This window comes from Nerophis ophidion, unplaced genomic scaffold (genome assembly GCF_033978795.1).
Source record: "Nerophis ophidion isolate RoL-2023_Sa unplaced genomic scaffold, RoL_Noph_v1.0 HiC_scaffold_52, whole genome shotgun sequence".
Lineage (NCBI taxonomy): Eukaryota > Metazoa > Chordata > Actinopteri > Syngnathiformes > Syngnathidae > Nerophis > Nerophis ophidion.
This window is the reverse complement of record NW_026906974.1, coordinates 75,884-99,816: the sequence shown is the minus strand read 5'-3', so window position 1 is coordinate 99,816 and position 23,933 is coordinate 75,884. Positions and strand designations below refer to the sequence as shown.

The window sequence follows — 23,933 nt, the reverse complement described above, 5'->3', positions numbered from 1 at the left end:
CATGCATACAACATGATATATCACACATGCAACATGATACATCACACATACAACATGATACATCACACATGCATGCATACAACATGATATATCACACATACAACATGATACATCACACATACAACATGATACATCACACATGCATGCATACAACATGATATATCACACATACAACATGATACATCACACATGCATGCATACAACATGATACATCACACATACAACATGATACATCACACATACAACATGATACATCACACATGCATGCATACAACATGATACATCACACATGCAACATGATACATCACACATACAACATGATACATCACACATGCATGTATACAACATGATACATCACACATACAACATGATACATCACACAGGCATGCATACAACATGATACATCACACATACAACATGATACATCACACATGCATGTATACAACATGATATATCACACATACAACATGATACATCACACATGCATGTATACAACATGATACATCACACATGCATGCATACAACATGATACATCACACATGCATGCATACAACATGATACATCACACATGCATGCATACAACATGATACATCACACATGCATGCATACAACATGATACATCACACATGCATGCATACAACATGATACATCACACATGCAACATGATACGTCACACATACAACATGATACATCACACATACAACATGATACATCACACATGCATGCATACAACATGGTACATCACACATGCATGCATACAACATGATACATCACACATGCATGCATACAACATGATATATCACACATACAACATGATACATCACACATGCATGCATACAACATGATATATCACACATGCAACATGATACATCACACATACAACATGATACATCACACATGCATGCATACAACATGATATATCACACATACAACATGATACATCACACATACAACATGATACATCACACATGCATGCATACAACATGATATATCACACATACAACATGATACATCACACATGCATGCATACAACATGATACATCACACATACAACATGATACATCACACATACAACATGATACATCACACATGCATGCATACAACATGATACATCACACATACAACATGATACATCACACATGCATGCATACAACATGATACATCACACATGCATGCATACAACATGATACATCACACATACAACATGATACATCACACATGCATGCATACAACATGATACATCACACATGCATGCATACAACATGATACATCACACATGCATGCATACAACATGATACATCACACATGCATGCATACAACATGATACATCACACATGCATACAACATTATACATCACACATGCATGCATACAACATGATACATCACACTTGCATGCATACAACATGATACATCACACATGCATGCATACAACATGATACATCACACATGCATGCATACAACATGATACATCACACATGCATGTATACAACATGATACATCACACATGCATGCATACAACATGATACATCACACATGCATGTATACAACATGATACATCACACATGCATGCATACAACATGATACATCACACATACAACATGATACATCACACATGCATGCATACAACATGATACATCACACATGCATGTATACAACATGATACATCACACATGCATGCATACAACATGATACATCACACATACAACATGATACATCACACATGCATGCATACAACATGATACATCACACATGCATGCATACAACATGATACATCACACATGCATGCATACAACATGATACATCACACATGCATGCATACAACATGATACATCACACATGCATGCATACAACATGATACATCACACATGCATACAACATTATACATCACACATGCATGCATACAACATGATACATCACACTTGCATGCATACAACATGATACATCACACATGCATGCATACAACATGATACATCACACATGCATGCATACAACATGATACATCACACATGCATGCATACAACATGATACATCACACATGCATGTATACAACATGATACATCACACATGCATGCATACAACATGATACATCACACATGCATGCATACAACATGATACATCACACATGCATGCATACAACATGATACATCACACATGCATGCATACAACATGATACATCACACATGCATGCATACAACATGATACATCACACATGCATGCATACAACATGATACATCACACATGCATGCATACAACATGATACATCACACATGCATGCATACAACATGACACATCACACATGCATGCATACAACATGATACATCACACATGCATGCATACAACATGATACATCACACATACAACATGATACATCACACATGCATGCATACAACATGATACATCACACATGCATGCATACAACATGATACATCACACATGCATGCATACAACATGATACATCACACATGCATGCATACAACATGATACATCACACATGCATACAACATTATACATCACACATGCATGCATACAACATGATACATCACACATGCATACAACATTATACATCACACATGCATGCATACAACATGATACATCACACATGCATGCATACAACATGATACATCACACATGCATGTATACAACATGATACATCACACATGCATGCATACAACATGATACATCACACATGCATGCATACAACATGATACATCACACATGCATGCATACAACATGATACATCACACATGCATGCATACAACATGATACATCACACATGCAACATGATACATCACACATACAACATGATACATCACACATGCATGTATACAACATGATACATCACACATACAACATGATACATCACACAGGCATGCATACAACATGATACATCACACATACAACATGATACATCACACATGCATGTATACAACATGATATATCACACATACAACATGATACATCACACATGCATGTATACAACATGATACATCACACATGCATGCATACAACATGATACATCACACATGCATGCATACAACATGATACATCACACATGCATGCATACAACATGATACATCACACATGCATGCATACAACATGATACATCACACATGCATGCATACAACATGATACATCACACATGCAACATGATACGTCACACATACAACATGATACATCACACATACAACATGATACATCACACATGCATGCATACAACATGGTACATCACACATGCATGCATACAACATGATACATCACACATGCATGCATACAACATGATATATCACACATACAACATGATACATCACACATGCATGCATACAACATGATATATCACACATGCAACATGATACATCACACATACAACATGATACATCACACATGCATGCATACAACATGATATATCACACATACAACATGATACATCACACATACAACATGATACATCACACATGCATGCATACAACATGATATATCACACATACAACATGATACATCACACATGCATGCATACAACATGATACATCACACATACAACATGATACATCACACATACAACATGATACATCACACATGCATGCATACAACATGATACATCACACATGCAACATGATACATCACACATACAACATGATACATCACACATGCATGTATACAACATGATACATCACACATACAACATGATACATCACACAGGCATGCATACAACATGATACATCACACATACAACATGATACATCACACATGCATGTATACAACATGATATATCACACATACAACATGATACATCACACATGCATGTATACAACATGATACATCACACATGCATGCATACAACATGATACATCACACATGCATGCATACAACATGATACATCACACATGCATGCATACAACATGATACATCACACATGCATGCATACAACATGATACATCACACATGCATGCATACAACATGATACATCACACATGCAACATGATACGTCACACATACAACATGATACATCACACATACAACATGATACATCACACATGCATGCATACAACATGGTACATCACACATGCATGCATACAACATGATACATCACACATGCATGCATACAACATGATATATCACACATACAACATGATACATCACACATGCATGCATACAACATGATATATCACACATGCAACATGATACATCACACATACAACATGATACATCACACATGCATGCATACAACATGATATATCACACATACAACATGATACATCACACATACAACATGATACATCACACATGCATGCATACAACATGATATATCACACATACAACATGATACATCACACATGCATGCATACAACATGATACATCACACATACAACATGATACATCACACATACAACATGATACATCACACATGCATGCATACAACATGATACATCACACATACAACATGACACATCACAATTTCCAGTTTGTCTTTTCAACATGTTTGAAAAGGAGTAGGAAGAAGCAGAGCTTATTTAATCCTACCCCTTTTCTTTTACATAACAGTTGCTAAAACTTTTGTTCACTTCCAGTTCTCAATTTATTGACCATATACTCCATAAGTAATCACAATAAAAATAAATAAATAATACTCGTATGGTGAGATGAGTAAGATTATCTAGAAAATGAATGGATTGATGACATAAATTCAGAATGTTTATTATCATGGTTCTTCTTCTTTCTACTTTGTAAACACTTTAAGTTTGAAGAGTTCCTTGAAGTGGATGATATTAGTACATTGTTTGATTGCTGTGCTTAATCCATTCCATCATTTAATTCTACATACTGATATACTGAAGGTCTTAAGTGTTGTACGTGCATACAAATGTTTTAAATTACATTTTGCTCTAAGATTATATTTCTCTTTTGTTGAGAAGAATCGTTGTATATTCTTGGGAAGCAGGTTATAGTTTGCTTTGTGTATAATTTTATCTGTTTGCAATTTCACTATGTGGTGGAATTTCAGTATCTTTGATTCAATAAATAAAGGGTTTGTATGTTGTCTATATCCAACATGATGTATTATTCTAACTGATCTTTTTTGTAACACAGTTAATGAATGAAGTGTACTTTTGTAATTATTTCCACATATTTCTACACAGTAACTCAGATATGGTAACACTAGTGAGCAGTAGAGAATATAAACTGATTTTCGGTCCAGAACATATTTTGGCTTTATACATTATTGACGTATTTCTTGTTACTTTTATGTTGTATATTTTTTACATGAGATTTCCAGTTCATTTTATCATCAATCATTATACCTACAAATTTGGTTTCATTTACTCTTTCAATTTCTATTCCGTCTATTTGTATTTGTGTTTGACACTTCTTTTCTACTGTTACCAAATAGCATTATTTTAGTTTTACCGAGATTCAAAGAGTCTGTTTTTGTCAAACCATCTTTTTAATTAAATTTCTTCTGTTATTATTTGTATTATCTTCTGTGTGTTCTCTCCTGAACAAAACACTGTTCTATCATCCGCAAATAATACTAGCTTTCAATATTTTATAACTTTACAAATGTCATTTATATAAAGCTTGAACCATGTCGGTCCTAGTATTGCTCCCTGAGGTACACCACAGGATATATTTAGTGTTGTAAAAAAAAGTGTGTTCGCCCGGCTTCACGTATTGTTTCCTGTTGGTTAAATAACTTCTAATCCAGTTTAAGACCAGCCCTCTGGTGCCATATCGTTCTAGTTTTTTGATTAAAATATTGTAATTAATTGTGTGAAATGCTTTAGTTGGATCAATAAACACTGCTGCCGCATATTTTTTTTTTTACTATCTATTGCATTGGTCATTTCTTCTGTCATTTCTATTACAGCCATCAAAGTTGAAATATTAGCTCTGTATACATATTGGTTCTCATCTAATATTTTATGTTTGTTTGTAAAACTCTCTGATCTGTTATTGAACAGTTTTTCAATGATTTTAGAAAATTGTGGAAGTAGAGAAACAGGTCTATAATTTGTAAATTGGTGTTTGTCTCCAGTCTTATAAATTGGTGCAATTTTAGCTATTTTCATTTTGTTTGGGAATTTACCTGTTTGAGATGATGGGTATTTTTACGCTGCTTTTGCAGTGTAGCGTGTAGTGTAGCTTGCTACAATTCTCTGAGGATAGCTTAGCTACATTTAATTGGGAGTAACTTGTAGCTCAGCTTACTACATATTCCAGGTCGCTTGCCCAGCACTGTCTGTTTGGCCTAGCTCACATGTGAATAGTTTGAATACTGCAAACTTCAACACAGTAACACCTCATCTGTGTTGTATGTTCTGCAGACGTCCAGCAGGTGTCAGCAGAGAGTCATGAAGAGATTCCCTCCAAGCAGCAGGAGTGGAGCTCCAGTGTGGGACAGAAGGAGCTACAGGCCCCCTCCCACATTAAAGAGGAAGAGGAGGAACTGTGGGATCAGCTTCAAAGGTTGGAGGAGGCTAATGATGAAGATGAAGCTCAGTCCTTACAGCTTCATCACAGTCAAAGTGAGGAGAACAGAGGGGCGGAGCTTGTAAGTCAACACATCACAGAAGCTGATGGAGAGCATTGTGAACATATAAAGTCAGAACCAGACAGCATCTTTGCTCCACTGTCAGACATGGACCACATGATGTCACACTCTTCTGATCACAGTGACCACATCCAAAAACCTTTGGAGAGTAAAAATGACTCTAAAGGTGATACGAGACATCACACTAACAACAAACACTTGGACTGCTCTGAATGTGGGAAATCATTTAGATGGAAGAGTCTTTTTACAGTACACATGAGAACACATACTGGAGAGAAACCTTTTACTTGCTCTGTTTGTAAGAAGAGTTTCTCCTTAAAGCAACGCTTGACCAGACACATGAGAGCACACACTGGAGAGAATCCTTTTACTTGCTCTGTTTGTAAGAAGAGTTTCTCCGTTAAGCCTGCCATGACCAGACACATGAGAACACACACTGGAGAGAAACTTTTTACTTGCTCTGTTTGTAAGAAGAATTTCTCCAGAAAGTCTAACATAACCGAACACATGAGAACACATACTGGAGAGAAACCTTTTACTTGCTCTGTTTGTAAGAAGCGTTTCTCCACAAAGCAACATATGATCACACACATGAGAACACATACTGGAGAGAAACCTTTTACTTGCTCTGTTTGTAAGAAGTGTTTCTCCAGAAAGCCTGACATCTCCATACACATGAGAACACACACTGGAGAGAAACCTTTTACATGCTCTGTTTGTAAGAACAGTTTCTCCACAAAGTCTAACATGTCCTCACATATGAGAACACATACTGGAGAGAAAAATTTTACTTGCTTTGTTTGTAAGAAGACTTTCTCCACAAAGCCTAAGATGTCCGCACACATGAGAACACATACTGGAGAGAAACCCTTTACTTGCCCTGTTTGTAAGAAGCATTTCTCCACAAAGCTTGCCATGACCAGACACATGAGAACACACACTAGAGCGAAACAATTTAGTTGCAATGTGTGATAAGATGTTCTGGCATAAGTATCAGGTCAGTAAACACAAGTGTTTAACAGTCATGGAAGCTGCAGGGATTTAAAAACACTTCGTGATTGTGCTAAATGTACTTTAAAAACACAGCATGTTTAATATGAATGTATATTTGATGTTGTATGTAGTGCCTCTCATCTTCTACTGTTAAATATAAAGGCCTACTGAAAGCCACTACTACCCACCACGCAGTCTGAGAGTTTATATATCAATGATGAAATATTAACATTGCAACACATGCCAATACGGCCTTTTTAGTTTACTAAATTGCAATTTTAAAGGGGAACATTATCAGCAGACCTATGTAAGAGTCAATATATACCTTGATGTTGCAGAAAAAAGACCATGTGTTTTTTTAACGGATTTCGGAACTCTAAAAGGGTGAATTTGGCGATTTAAACGCCTTTCAATTGTTTGCTGTCGGAGCAATGACCTTTCACCTGTGACGTTACAACGGGAAGCAATCCACTATTTTCTCAAACACATTACACACACAAGTCAAATCAGCTCTGTTATTTTCCGTTTTTTCTAATGTTTTCCGTGCCTTGGAGACATCATGCCTCGTCGGTGTGTTGTCGGAGGTGTAACAACACGATCAGGAACGGATTCAAGGTGACTTACGTGGCGTGTGCATCGATTAGCATGGCATGCTAATCGATGCTACCATGCTATTTAGGCTACCTGTATGTACCTATTGCATCATTATGCCTCATTTGTAGCTATATTTGCATCCAGCCTTTCCCTCCACCCACATTTAATGCCAAACAAACACATACCAATCGACGGATTCAAGTACACCAGTGGTCAAAAGATGCGAAAGTCCCTTGTTTGTTCTGCACATTTCACCGGCGATGCTACGACAGACATGGCACAGAGATGTGTGGATATCCTGCGACACTCAAAGCAGATGCATTTCCAACGATAAAGTCAACGAAATCACAAAGGTGAGTTTTGTTGATGTTATTGACTTATGTGCTGATTAGACATATTTGGTCATGGCATGACTGCCAGCTAATCGATGTTAACATGCTATTTAGGCTAGCTGTATGTACATTTGTAGCTATATTTGCCTCCAGCCTTTCCCTCCACCCACATTTAATGCCAAACAAACATTTACCAATCAATGGATTTAAGTTGCTCCAGTGGTCAAAAGATGCAATCGTTGGTTAGAAGGCGATCGTCGAATAACTTCAAAAGCTATTCGCTCAATAGCTTCAGTTTCTTCTTCAATTTTGTTTTCGCTATCTGCCTCCACACTCCAACCATCCGTTTCAATACATGCGTAATCTTTTGAATTGCTTAAGCCGCTGAAATCCACGTCTGAATCCGAGCTAATGTTGCTATATCTTGCTGTTCTATCCGCCATGTTTGTTTGTATTGGCGTCACTATATGACATCACAGGAAAATGGACGGTGGATTTACAGATAGCGAAAATCAGGCTTTTTAAAGCCTTTTTTTGGGATATTACATAATTGGTAAAATTTTGAAAAAAACTTCGAAAAATAAAATAAGCCACTGGGAACTGATTTTTATTGGTTTCAACCCTTCTGAAATTGTGATAATGTTACCCTTTAAATTTCCCACGAGTTTCTTGTTTAAAGGGGAACATTATCACAATTTCAAAAGGGGTAAAAACAATAAAAATCAGTTTCCAGTGGCATGTTGTATTTTTTGAAGTTTTTTTCAAAATTTTACCGGTCTCCGAATATCCCTAATAAAAGTTTTAAAGTGCTTGATTTTCGCTATTTGCGATGCCACTGTCCATTTCCCTGTGACGTCATACAGTGCTGCCAATGTAAACAAACAATGGGAATACCACAGCAAGATATAGCGACATTAGCTCGGATTTCGACTCGGATTTCAGCGGCTCAAGCGATTCAACAGATTACGCATGTATTGCAACGGATGGTTGGAGTATGAAAGTATTGAAGAAGAAACTGAAGCTATTGAGCGAATAGCTATTGACGCTATTCATAGCCATAGCATGGCCGAATAGCTGCGTTAGCATCGCCGGTAAAATGTGCAGACCAAACGCTCAGGACTTTCGCATCTTTTGACACTGGAGCAAATTAAATCCGTCGATTGGTTTTTTTCGCATTACATGAGGGTGGAAGGAAATGTAATATAGTTGCAAATGCATCTGCAGGTTATCCATACATCTCTGTGCCATGTCTGCTTTAGCACCGCCGGTAAATAGCATGTTAGCATCGATTAGCTAAGCATGTTAGCATCGATCAGCTGGCAGTCAACATCAACAAAACTCACCTTTGTGATTTCTGTGACTTTATCGTTACAAATGCATCTGCAGGTTATCCATACATCTCTGTGCCATGTCTGCTTTAGCACCGCCGGTAAATAGCATGTTGGCGTTGATTAGCATAGCATGTTAGCATCGATTAGCTCGCAGTCACGCCGCAACCAAATATGTCTGATTAGCACATAAGTCAACATCAACAAAACTCACCTTTGTGATTTCGTTGACTTTATCTTTGCAAATGCATCTGCAGGTTATCCATACATCTCTGTGCCATGTCTGTCATCACCGGTAAAATGTGCAGACACTGGCACATTCAATGGGGGTCTGGCGGCAGACACTTTGGCATCTTCGGTGCAACTTGAATCCCTCCCTGTTAGTGTTGTTACACCCTCCGACAACACACCAACGAGGCATGATGTCTCCAAGGATCCAAAAAATAGTCGAAAAAACGGAAAATAACAGAGCTGAGACCCAATGTTTACAATAGGTTCAAAATGAAAAAGGCGGCTGTATTACCTTGGCGACGTCACATTCTGACGTCATCGCTTCCAGCGCGATAAACAGAAAGGCGTTTAATTCGCTAAAACTCACCCATTTAGAGTTCGGAAATCGGTTAAAAAAATATAGTCTTTTTTCTGCACCATCAAGGTATATATTGACGCTTACATAGGTCTGGTGATGATGTTCCCCTTTAAAAATGTCGCGGAATGATGACTCATACGCGTGACATCACCTGTTGGAGGGGACATGTTAGCGTAGCACCAAACACGGCTAAAAGTCGTCTCTTTTCATCGCGCAATTACAAAGTATTTTGGACATCCGTGTTGCTGAATCTTTTGCAATTTGTTCATTTAATAATGGAGACTATAAAGAAGAATGCTGTTGGTGGAAAGCAGTGGATTGCAGCTGTCTTTAGCACCGAGACACAGCCGGTGTTTCTTTGTTTGTTTTTAACACAGAGCGGTCAAGCGAACATGTTTTCTCTACGTCAACCAGCATGTTTTTGGATGGGGAAATTGTGATATATATCTTACCGGAGAAATCATTGGATTATTCGTCGTTCTGCTGCAGCTGTGAGCTTGGCTCCTCGGCTTCTCTCTGAGACAAAGTGTGTTCACCGCAGCCATCCGACCTCGAGGTATGTCTTTACAATCTCACTAAAACACTATTACAACAATAAGCAGATACGGGATTTTCCAGAATTATCCTAGTAAATGTGTCTAATTACATCTGAAACGCTCACACTGCCGTCGCCCGGAGCCGTCACGTTTTTTGTTTTTTTTTTGCGTTTTTTTCTTCTAGTCCTTTACTTTCAATATCCTAATTCACAAATCTTTCATCCCCGCTCAAATTAATGGGGAAATTGTCGCTTTCTCGGTCCGAATTGCTCTTACTGCTGGTGGCTCCCATTAAAAACAATGTGAATATGTGTGGAGTCCTACAACTCGTGAAGTCACGCACACATACTTCCGGTACAGGCAGGGCTTTTTTATTAGCGACCAATAGTTGCGAACTTTATCGTGAATGTTCTCTACTAAATCATTTCAGCAAAAATATGGCAATATCGCGAAATGATCAAGTATGACACATAGAATGGACCTGCTATCCCTGTTTAAATAAGAAAATCTCATTGAAAATCTCTACTGAAATTAGATTTTCTTATTTAAACGGGAATAGCAGGTCCATTCTATGTGTCATACTTGATCATTTAATTTTGCAATATTGCCATATTTTTGCTGAAAGGATTTAGTAGAGAACATCAACGATAAAGTTCGCAACTTTTGGTCGCTAATAGAAAAGCCTTGCCTTTACCGGAAGTATGTGCGCGTGATGTCATAAGTTGCAGGGTTCCACACATATTCACATTGTTTTTAATGGGAGCCACCAGCAGTAAGAGCAATTCGGACCGAGAAAGCGACAATTTCCCCATTAATTTGAGTGAGGATGAAAGATTCTTGAATTAGGATATTGAAAGTGAAGGAATAGAAAGGGGAAAAAAAAGCGACAGCTCCGGGCGACGGCAGTGTGAGCGTTTCAGATGTAATTAGACACATTTACTAGGATAATTCTGGAAGATCCCTTATCTGCTTATTGTTTTAATAGTGTTTTAGTGAGGTTTTAAAGATTGTAAAGGCATACCTCGAGTCTAAGAGAGAAGCCGAGGAGCCAAGCTCACAGCTGCTGCAGAACGACAAATAATCCACTGATGTCTTCGGTAAGATATATATCACCATTTTCCCATCCAAAAACATGCTGGTTGACGTAGAGAAAACATGTTCGCTTGACCGCTCTGCTTTCACAACAAACAAAGAAACACCGGCTGTGTCTCGGTGCTAAAGACAGCTGCAATCCACCGCTTTCCACCGACAGCATTCTTCTTTATAGTCTCCATTATTAATTGAACAAATTGCAAAAGATTCAGCAACACAGATGTCAAAAATTCTCAGTAATTATGCGATTAAAGCAGACAACTTTTAGCTGTGTGTGTGCGCAGCGCTAATATTTCCTGACAGTCCTTAACGTAACGCGTACACGTCATCATTCCGCAACATTTTCAACAAGAAACTCCCAGGAAATGTAAAATTGCAATTTAGTAAACTAAAGTGGCCGTATTGGCATGTGTTGCAATGTTAATATTTCATCATTGATATATAAACTATCAGACTGCGTGGTGGCTAGTAGTGGCTTTCAGTAGGCCTTTAGGTCGGGGTCTGATCATGACTAGTCATAAATATCGACACCAACATCGCCCCCTTGTGGTGGAAAATTATAACAGTCATAACTTCCTTCCACATGCTCCAATCTTCCTGATTTGTTTTATGGTGGGTGAAGATCATTGTCATTCTACATCCTGTGCGCAAATTCAAAATGACATTTTTCATACTCAGCACATTTTCTAACAGAATCTTGTTAATATGCTCAATAAGGTTCTATTCAAATGTAATACAAGTAATACGTAATACTTTATTTGCACACTTAAGGAGATAAGTTTCCAGGTAAAAAAAGATGCTACCTCGCTAAAAAGATTAATTGTTAATCAATTTATTTTCCATGAATTAATTTACATCCAGAACACACATTGTTAAATTTCTTATTATATTATAATCATTACTATAATTGAATGTAAGTTTGTGTAAAAATATTTTCACACAACAAAGTGTGAATACATGTTGTAAAGTGTGGGGTTGAGTTATAATTGATATAATACAATTAGGTATGGCAAATGCATTTTGTTTACTTGCCAACTATTCAAATTATATTTAATATACATATTTATATAATGTCATGTAATATGACTTCAACATTATTTATGTTAATATAAGACTTTATTTGCTAGCCAGTTTTGGTTCTGAGTATTTATTTTATTTTGTTATCGAACAATTAAACATACATAAACAATGTTTAGACACATTAAGGTACTTTCAATACAATATGAGTCAATGCTTTTTCAATATTTTACTCAGCAATATAAAAAAAACATCACATTAAATCCAATCCTCTTACAAACAAAACCCGTTAAAGAAAGTAAAAGTAAATATGAGAGACCATTCGAATAAGATTAAAATAAAATATATATAAATAAATGATACACTTAAATTATTTCAGTAAATATAATAAGGGCTTTTTCTATTTTGTACAATCTTCCAAGATTGAATTAATAAATTCAAATCATTAACACAATGTTAGAATTTGGATTTCACTTTAAGAAAGACACTTTTGTGTATGAGAGCAAATGTTTCACACTTTTTAAAAATTGATATAAATTCACGACACGATCGATCCACGCATGCGCGAAGAGTACGTCACTTCCTGGACTTACAATTTGTTTTATGTCAGAGTTCATGCCAGAGGTGGGACCAAGTCATTGTTTTGCAAGTCACAAGTAAGTCTCAAGTCTTTGCCCTCAACTCTCGAGTCAAGACAGGCAAGTCCCGAGTCAAGTCCAAAGTCAAGACTGGAAAGTCTCAAGTCAAGTCCCAAGTCCTGCATTTTGAGTTTCGAGTCCTTTCAAGTCATTTTAATCACAGACTAATACATTTACACAGATTATGTATGTTTTTAAAATGCTGTATTTATTTATTAAAACCAAGTGCATTTGAAATTGCAGGAAAAAAAATAGTGCTGACCTTGCAATTCATAATAACACTATTAACCAGTCATTTTAAACATTTAACTCATTGCTTTACAGAATAAACACATTTGGAAAAACAAGTTGAACTGTACTTATTTGTACAAAAGTGTTAACATTGTATTTCCATGTCATATTGCATTGTAGCTAGTTAGTTCCACAGCAGTTTCTATCCTGTTCTTACCTTATGTCATTGATCTCATCTCATACTGTTTGTGTGTTTATGTCTGCGTACACATGAAAAACATAACAAATACATGAAAATAACAATGAACAATGTACTGTTTAGATTTCAGGGCCCTATGCAAAAGCAATCTGTACACATATTCTTAATATAGTGTACATTTTAACTGACCTTTATTTGACTATGTTTGTCTTTTTGTAGGTGGCTAAAATATGCGGTGCTGCTGACCACCGTATAACCTTACGTTACAGTTTGTGATACACTGACTAACGTAACACTATGTGTAGGTACCTCATGCAACCCTGCTTGAAAAAAATCACTTTACAAAAAGTATGAATATGGTAGCAAACTGCAGTGGATGCAACAGATTGTCGTGTTTGCAATGAGGTTATAACCAGAGACATCTTATAAGTAGACGCCGCATTGGCTGCTGTGACGCGAGCAATTTGGCCGCCATCTTGAAGTGATGATGAGGAGCTGGCGAGCAGCTTAAACTGACAGTTGACAGGTAGAAAACAAAGATGCCGGGCGGTGTTCAGCGTTTTCCTGTTAATATTAGCGGACTGTTGAAAATAGGAATTGGGGGATTACTTTTCACAAGTAAGATTTAACATTAACGTACTATTGCCTTCCGCCTGATTGTAGCTGAGATAGGCACCAGTGCCCCCCGCTACCCAAAGGGAATAAGCAGTAGAAAATGGATGGATGGATGGTTGTATTTTGTGAAAAGAATATTACAACAGAGTTGTGAAGGAGCAAAGATCTTCAATATTTGTATGTGAAAATCACAAAGAAATCTTCTGGGGGAGGATGACGCCCCTACAGGTATTTGCTTTACAAACTTTCAGCCCCACCTAAAACAACATTCACCAGTTGCCAATGATTATGATGCATTCTCATTTTAGGCAAAATATAAGACAATACTTTCTTAACAGTATGTATGTAACCAGGAATAAGTTTTCAAGTAACAATATTTAAATACTAACATTGTTGGGTACAACAGAATTTAGTTTTATTCTGAATCCAGTCAAACAGATTGGTGGTTTTAGCAGATATAAAAACTTACAGGTTAAAGTTAAAGTAGCAATGATTGTCACACACACACTAGGTATGGTGAAATCTGTCTTCCGCATTTGACCCATCCCCTTGTTCACCCCCTGGGAGGTTAGGGGTGCAGTGGGCGCCCGGGAAACATTTTGGGCGATTTAACCCCCAATTCCAACCCTTGATGCTGAGTGCCAAGCAGGGAGGTAATGAGTCCCATTTTTATAGTCTTTGGTATGAATCGGCGTGTTAATATATGTTTATGTTGAAGTATTTGGCAGACGCATTTATCCAAAGTGACATACATAAAAAATACATATAAAACAATCACTGAAAACATGATCATTTAAGGGAAGAATATAATAGAATATCAATACAAAATGCCAAGACAGAATGAACTCCCTGCTGCTGCAGCAACAGAGATAGTCTATAGGTCCGTAAGATACATAGATATCTAATGTAATCATACATTTTTTTATGTAGAACATATGCATGTATATACATATGTACATGCATATGTTTTTTTCCCCCTTCTCTGGGATTATTTTCCCAGTATTGATCTTGGACGTCTGGTCACTTATAGCATATACAAATATTCTGTTACTGTTAAGCAAACTATGAATAATAAAACACACCAAAACATGTGTCCTTTTATCATAGTTACACGTATGACGAAAATCAGTGGTTTTTAGTGAGGTAAGATTAATTAAATGCGCCGACTGTTCATTGCTCCTGCCAAATTAATTGCACTGAGTGGAGCGGATCACCACTCCAAGATGGAGGCCGACTGTTCATTGCTCCTGCCAAATTAATTGCACTGAGTGAAGCGGATCACCACTCCAAGATGGCGACCGCGCGTCTCGTCTCCTCAGCGCCAGTAGCAGACGTGCTCTATACCGCGTCTACTTATAAGATGACTATGGTTATAACGTTAGCAGTGAGTTTACAGCCTCACTCATTCAACTACACAGCAAATAAAAGTCACATTACTCAGCCAATAAACTTTAGCTTACAATCAAAACTTACCCTTCTTTGTGCATCTTCAAATGTCGAACGAAATTGGAAGTTGTTGCGTCTACATATTCGAACTGCATGTTTTGCATACGGCAATTCGTTTTTTGTTGACCAAGTCGTAGTTTTTATACCCGGACGAAACCAACGTTGGCATATTTTTTTTCTCAATGGCGCGTTGTTTAAGAATTATTCTTCCTTGGTTTTCCTGCAATTTGATTGGATGAGTGCTGTGGGAGCAAAACAACAGTACTAATGTGATTGGCTGTTGTACTGAGAGCATACAAGCTGACCTGCAATGTGATTGGCTGTTGTACTGAGAGCATACAAGCTGACCTGCAATGTGATTGGCTGTTGTACTGAGAGCATACAAGCTGACTTGCAATGTGATTGGCTGTTGTACTGAGAGCATACAAGCTGACCTGCAATGTGATTGGATGAGTGCTGTGGGAGCAAAACAACAGTACTAATGTGATTGGCTGTTGTACTGAGAGCATACAAGCTGACTTGCAATGTGATTGGCTGTTGTACTGAGAGCATACAAGCTGACCTGCAATGTGATTGGATGAGTGCTGTGGGAGCAAAACAACAGTACTAATGTGATTGGATGTTGTACTGAGAGCATACAAGCTGACCTGCAATGTGATTGGATGAGTGCTGTGGGAGCGAAACAACAGTACTAATGTGATTGGATGTTGTACTGAGAGCGTACAAGCTGACCTGCAATGTGATTGGATGAGTGCTGTGGGAGCAAAACAACAGTACTAATGTGATTGGCTGTTGTACTGAGAGCATACAAGCTGACCTGCAATGTGATTGGATGAGTGCTGTGGGAGCAAAACAACAGTACTAATTTGATTGGCTGTTGTACTGAGAGCATACAAGCTGACTTGCAATGTGATTGGCTGTTGTACTGAGAGCATACAAGCTGACCTGCAATGTGATTGGATGAGTGCTGTGGGAGCAAAACAACAGTACTAATGTGATTGGCTGTTGTACTGAGAGCATACAAGCTGACCTGCAATGTGATTGGCTGTTGTACTGAGAGCATACAAGCTGACCTGCAATGTGATTGGATGAGTGCTGTGGGAGCAAAACAACAGTACTAATGTGATTGGATGTTGTACTGAGAGCATACAAGCTGACCTGCAATGTGATTGGATGAGTGCTGTGGGAGCGAAACAACAGTACTAATGTGATTGGATGTTGTACTGAGAGCATACAAGCTGACCTGCAATGTGATTGGATGAGTGCTGTGGGAGCAAAACAACAGTACTAATGTGATTGGCTGTTGTACTGAGAGCATACAAGCTGACCTGCAATGTGATTGGATGAGTGCTGTGGGAGCAAAACAACAGTACTAATGTGATTGGCTGTTGTACTGAGAGCATACAAGCTGACCTGCAATGTGATTGGATGAGTGCTGTGGGAGCAAAACAACAGTACTAATTTGATTGGCTGTTGTACTGAGAGCATACAAGCTGACCTGCAATGTGATTGGATGAGTGCTGTGGGAGCAAAACAACAGTACTAATTTGATTGGCTGTTGTACTGAGAGCATACAAGCTGACCTGCAATGTGATTGGATGAGTGCTGTGGGAGCAAAACAACAGTACTAATGTGATTGGCTGTTGTACTGAGAGCATACAAGCTGACCTGCAATGTGATTGGATGAGTGCTGTGGGAGCAAAACAACAGTACTAATGTGATTGGCTGTTGTACTGAGAGCATACAAGCTGACCTGCAATGTGATTGGATGAGTGCTGTGGGAGCAAAACAACAGTACTAATGTGATTGGCTGTTGTACTGAGAGCATACAAGCTGACCTGCAATGTGATTGGATGAGTGCTGTGGGAGCAAAACAACAGTACTAATTTGATTGGCTGTTGTACTGAGAGCATACAAGCTGACCTGCAATGTGATTGGATGAGTGCTGTGGGAGCAAAACAACAGTACTAATTTGATTGGCTGTTGTACTGAGAGCATACAAGCTGACCTGCAATGTGATTGGATGAGTGCTGTGGGAGCAAAACAACAGTACTAATGTGATTGGCTGTTGTACTGAGAGCATACAAGCTGACCTGCAATGTGATTGGATGAGTGCTGTGGGAGCAAAACAACAGTACTAATTTGATTGGCTGTTGTACTGAGAGCATACAAGCTGACCTGCAATGTGATTGGATGAGTGCTGTGGGAGCAAAACAACAGTACTAATTTGATTGGCTGTTGTACTGAGAGCATACAAGCTGACTTGCAATGTGATTGGCTGTTGTACTGAGAGCATACAAGCTGACCTGCAATGTGATTGGATGAGTGCTGTGGGAGCAAAACAACAGTACTAATGTGATTGGCTGTTGTACTGAGAGCATACAAGCTGACCTGCAATGTGATTGGCTGTTGTACTGAGAGCATACAAGCTGACCTGCAATGTGATTGGCTGTTGTACTGAGAGCATACAAGCTGACCTGCAATGTGATTGGCTGTTGTACTGAGAGCATACAAGCTGACCTGCAATGTGATTGGCTGTTGTACTGAGAGCATACAAGCTGACTTGCAATGTGATTGGCTGTTGTACTCAGAGCATACAAGCTGACCTGCAATGTGATTGGCTGTTGTACTGAGAGCATACAAGCTGACCTGCAATGTGATTGGCTGTTGTACTGAGAGCATACAAGCTGACCTGCAATGTGATTGGCTGTTGTACTGAGAGCATACAAGCTGACCTGCAATGTGATTGGCTGTTGTACTGAGAGCATACAAGCTGACCTGCAATGTGATTGGCTGTTGTACTGAGAGCATACAAGCTGACCTGCAATGTGATTGGCTGTTGTACTGAGAGCATACAAGCTGACGGGAACAACACGCAGACACACACAAATACTAAATGAAAGATACGGAGCGCTCCTGAATAATTTTTTAATCTTTGGGTTTCGGGGAAAGTAGCAAGTCATGTCAAGTCAAAAGGCTCAAGTCCAAGTCAAGTCACAAGTCATTGATGTTAAAGTCTAAGTCGAGTTGCAAGTCTTTTTAAATGTGGTCAAGTCGAGTCTAAAGTCATCAATTGTATGACTCGAGACTGACTCGAGTCCAAGTCATGTGACTCGAGTCCACACCTCTGGTTCGTGCGACATCATGTTCTGTGATATTTGAATGTTTTATTAATGTTTTGTATGAAAATAGATTATCTAGGAGTAAAAGGGAACCACAATAAAAACACGTGGAATCAGGCAGTAATATCGCTACAATTTCTAGCACTTTCACTCTTGTCATTGCAATAAATGTCGCACGGGGGCGCCACTGAACCCCAACATTAAAGCTGTGTTTGATATACTTTGAATTTATTTTTGAAAAACAAGAAACTCTTTTATGTCACATTGTTGTTCAAATAAATATTACAGGTTATAAAAGCATGGTAACAGTGACAGCAGGCAATATCTTATATAGAGCTACCTCTTCGTCCACTCGGCTGTGACGTCATTTCCAGCTTCCGGTGTAAACGGAAGGCAGCAGAAGAGAGCAGTACCGCCTTGTAACGTCAAGTGTGCAGCACATGGACGGAGAAAGACAGTCTTATTATTTGTTATCCAGTTGGAAATATTTACGTCGTATAAAATACATATTTGATTCTTTCTTTAAGGATAAAGTCGTCTCGATGCGCTAGAAGCACTGTGCCGCTTCTCGTGCTATCTTTGCTTGTTAGTTAGCTTAGCTCGCTAGTTAGCTTAGCTTGTTAGCTGCTAACAAAGAGACGCGGACGTTATCAACACATCGCTAAGTAGAGATCAAGTGTGAGAGTAAAGTGTTGTGATTGTGTGAAAATGTGCGAAAGAACGATAGCAAAGTATGAGGAGGAACTTTGTCGTACAAAAGAGGAGAAGGAGCGACAACATCAACTACTGGACGCTGTTTTCAAGAAACATCAAGTTGTGTTACACAGAACAGGTTTGTTTACTTCTTACTCTCACATCTTTACTAACTTTACATTTCATTATTAACACTTCTTCAATAGGAAGATGCTTTGTCTTGTGGGGATGATGCAATGCTTTGATTTAGATCAGGGATCTCAAACACGCGGGCCAATTGCGGCCCGCGAGACGTTATTTTGCGGCCCGCACCTTAACATGGAAAATTAATGTTGGTGCGGCCCGCGTGTTTTATATGAACGGCGCCCAACAGCGGTGTACTTGCATACTCTTGATTCTTCCGGGAGACTCCCAATTTTTCAGTGCCCCTCCTGGGGTAATCATTCTCCAGAATTTCATCCAAAATAACAATATTAAGGGGGCACCGTGGAGGAACTGCTTTTAGCATCCTCTACAACCTGTACAAACCGCGTGCCAGCCCAGCCACATGCCGTATTTGGCTTCTGTAGATGCAGTAAACAACTGCAAGACATAGTTGATCAACAGCCATACAGGTCACACTGAGGGTGGCCGTATAAACAACTTTAACACTGTTACTAATGTGCGCCATGGTGGAAAGGCGGACGAGACGGCAGGTTGTAGAGGACGCTAAAGACTGTGACATCGCGACACGCCCTTAAAATTGTTGTCCGGGTTAAAACCGGGAGAATGCTTGCCCCGGGGGATTGTCGGGAGGGGCACTGATATTCGGGTGTTTCCCGGAGAGATCGCCACAGTTGGCAAGTATGTTACGAGGGCGGGAAAGCCATTCAAAGAAGGTGAATTCATTAAAAAGTGCATGTTGGATTTTTTAAGAAATGTTTTCTTGCAGCCCAGCCTCACCCGGTTTCTGCATCCAGTGGCCCCCAGGTAAATTGAGTTTGAGACCCCTGACTTAGATTCTTCATGAAAAGGGGACAGTTTGAGGTTGATGTTCCTCTCAGTTTGTAACAATGTGTGATTGATTGATTGAAGGAGTTATGAGAAGTTTGCAGAGGAAAGGGTACACTTTCATCACGGTACACATTCACTGCTGCAAGAAAGCCTGAGATGCTTTCAGTTGAAATATATATTTGAACTCACACAGTACTATGTAGAAAGTAGCATTTAAAATACAAATATACTGCAAGAAAATACATGCAAATATAATTTCAAATAGATAAAAGGCTATGTTTATTCCCAGTTACGAGTAGCCGCAAGCAGTAATATGTTTTCTTTTTGATAGGGACTTCCACATGTTGGTGGTATGGCAGGCAAACACATTAGAACCTTTTTTGGAGTGAGATCTAGGTTGAATGTGATTTGTACAACTACCTTTGGTGTTATAATGGTGAATATATTTTGAAGTATCTAGACAGGTACATGGGTATTTTAGTGGTATGGTGTATCTTGTACACCAGACCAACTGCAAGAAGATGTACTCTGTCCGATACCAAGAGCCTCCCCACGTTAAGGAAATGGTTGGCTGAAAGGTGAGCCCGAGATGGACGGTTAAGCAGAAGCCCAATCATTTTGTTTTGGGCTGTCTGGAGTTTGTTTTTCAGGGCTTTTAAGGCCTCACGGTACCAAACATGAACTCTGTAGTCAAAGTGGGGTTAAAGGCCTACTGAAATGAGATTTTCTTATTCAAACGGGGATAGCAGGTCCATTCTGTGTCATTAATATGAGCGAGGATGAAAGATTCGTGTTCGAGGATTCGAGGATACTGATAGCGACGGACTAGAAAAAAAAATAAAAAATCAAGTTAAAAAAAAAAGGTTATTGCATTGGGACTGATTCAGATGTTTTTAGACACATTTACTAGGATAATTCTGGGAAATCCCTTATCTTTCTATTGTGTTGCTTGTGTTTTAGTGAGTTGAGTTTGAGTTTATTTGGAACATGCAAGCATACAACATGATACTTCACACATACAACATGATACATCACACATGCATGTATACAACATGATACATCACACATACAACATGATAAATGATGAATGATAAATGGGTTGTACTTGTATAGCGCTTTTCTACCTTCAAGGTACTCAAAGCGCTTTGACACTACTTCCACATTTACCCATTCACACACACATTCACACACTGATGGAGGGAGCTGCCATGCAAGGCGCCAACCAGAACCCATCAGGAGCAAGGGTGAAGTGTCTTGCTCAGGACACAACGGACGTGACCAAGTTGGTACTAGGTGGGATTTGAACCAGGGACCCTCGGGTTGCGCACGGCCACTCTCCCACTGCGCCACGTCGTCCCTTACATACATCACACATGCATGCATACAACATGATACATCACACATGCATGCATACAACATGATACATCACACATGCATGCATACAACATGATACATCACACATGCATGCATACAACATGATACATCACACATGCATGCATACAACATGATACATCACACATACAACATGATACATCACACATACAACATGATACATCACACATACAACATGATACATCACACATGCATGCATACAACATGATACATCACACATGCATGCATACAACATGATACATCACACATGCATGCATACAACATGTTACATCACACATACCAACATGATACATCACAATTTCCGGTTTCTCTTTTCAACATGTTCGAAAGGGAGTAGGAAGAAGCAGAGCTTATTTATTCCTACCCCTTTTCTTTACATAACAGTTGCTAAAATTTTTGTTCACTTCCTGTTCTCAATGTATTCACAATGTATACTCCATAAGTAATAAGTAATCACAATAAAAATAAATAAATAAATAATTGGTGAAGTAAGTTTTATTCCATACGATGAGATAAGTAAGATTATTTTGAGAATGAATGGGTGAATAAAATCAGAATGTTTATTATCATGGTTCTTTTTCTTTCTACTTTGTAAACACTTTAGGTTTGAAGAGTTTCTTGAAGTGGATGATATTAGTACATTGTTTGATTGCTTTGCTTAATCCATTCCATCATTTAATTCCACATACTGATATACTGAAGGTCTTAAGTGTTGTACGTGCATACAAATGTTTTAAATTACATTTTGCTCTAAGATTATATTTCTCTTTTGTTGAGAAGAATCGTTGTATATTCTTGGGAAGCAGGTTATAGTTTGCTTTGTCTATAATTTTTTCTGTTTGCAATTTCACTATGTGGTGGAATTTCAGTATCTTTGATTCAATAAATAAAGGGTTTGTATGTTGTCTATATCCAACATGATGTATTATTCTAACTGATCTTTTTTGTAACACTGTTAGTGAATGAAGTGTACTTTTGTAATTATTTCCACATATTTCTACACAGTAACTCAGATATGTAACACTAGTGAGCAGTAGAGAATATAAACTGATTTTTGGTCCAGAACCTTTTTGGCTTTATTCATTATTGACATATTTCTTGTTACTTTTATGTTGTATATTTTTTACATGAGATTTCCAGTTCATTTTATCATCAATCATTATACCTAGAAATTTGGTTTCATTTACTCTTTCAATTTCTATTCCGTCTATTTGTATTTGTGTTTGACACTTCTTTTCTACTGTTACCAAATAGCATTATTTTAGTCTTACTGAGATTCAATGATAGTCTGTTTTTGTCAAACCATTTTTTTAATTTGTTCATTTCTTCTGTTATTATTTGTATTATCCTCTTTGTGTTCTCTCCTCAACCAAACGCTGTTGTTTCATCCGCAAATAATACTAACTTTACATCTCTTGTAACTTTACAAATGTTATTTATATAGAGATTGAATAATTTAGGTTCTAGTATTGATCCCTGAGGTACACCACAGGATATATTTAGTGTTGTAGAAGTGTGTTCGCCTAGTTTCACGTATTGTTTCCTGTTCGTTTGATAACTTCTTATCCAATTGAAG

At 38.3% G+C, this 23,933-nt stretch overlaps 1 protein-coding gene across 1 annotated transcript in view; it reads left to right on the top strand.

Moving 5' to 3' along the window:
• The window catches only part of LOC133546944 (zinc finger protein 271-like), a 45,736-nt gene that overhangs the window by 10,669 nt on the left and 11,134 nt on the right, over positions 1-23,933 (top strand). The window contains exon 6 of the mRNA XM_061892787.1: positions 6,321-7,513. Coding sequence (XP_061748771.1) covers positions 6,321-7,513 — 1,193 coding nt within the window. The remainder of the gene's footprint in view (positions 1-6,320; positions 7,514-23,933) is intronic.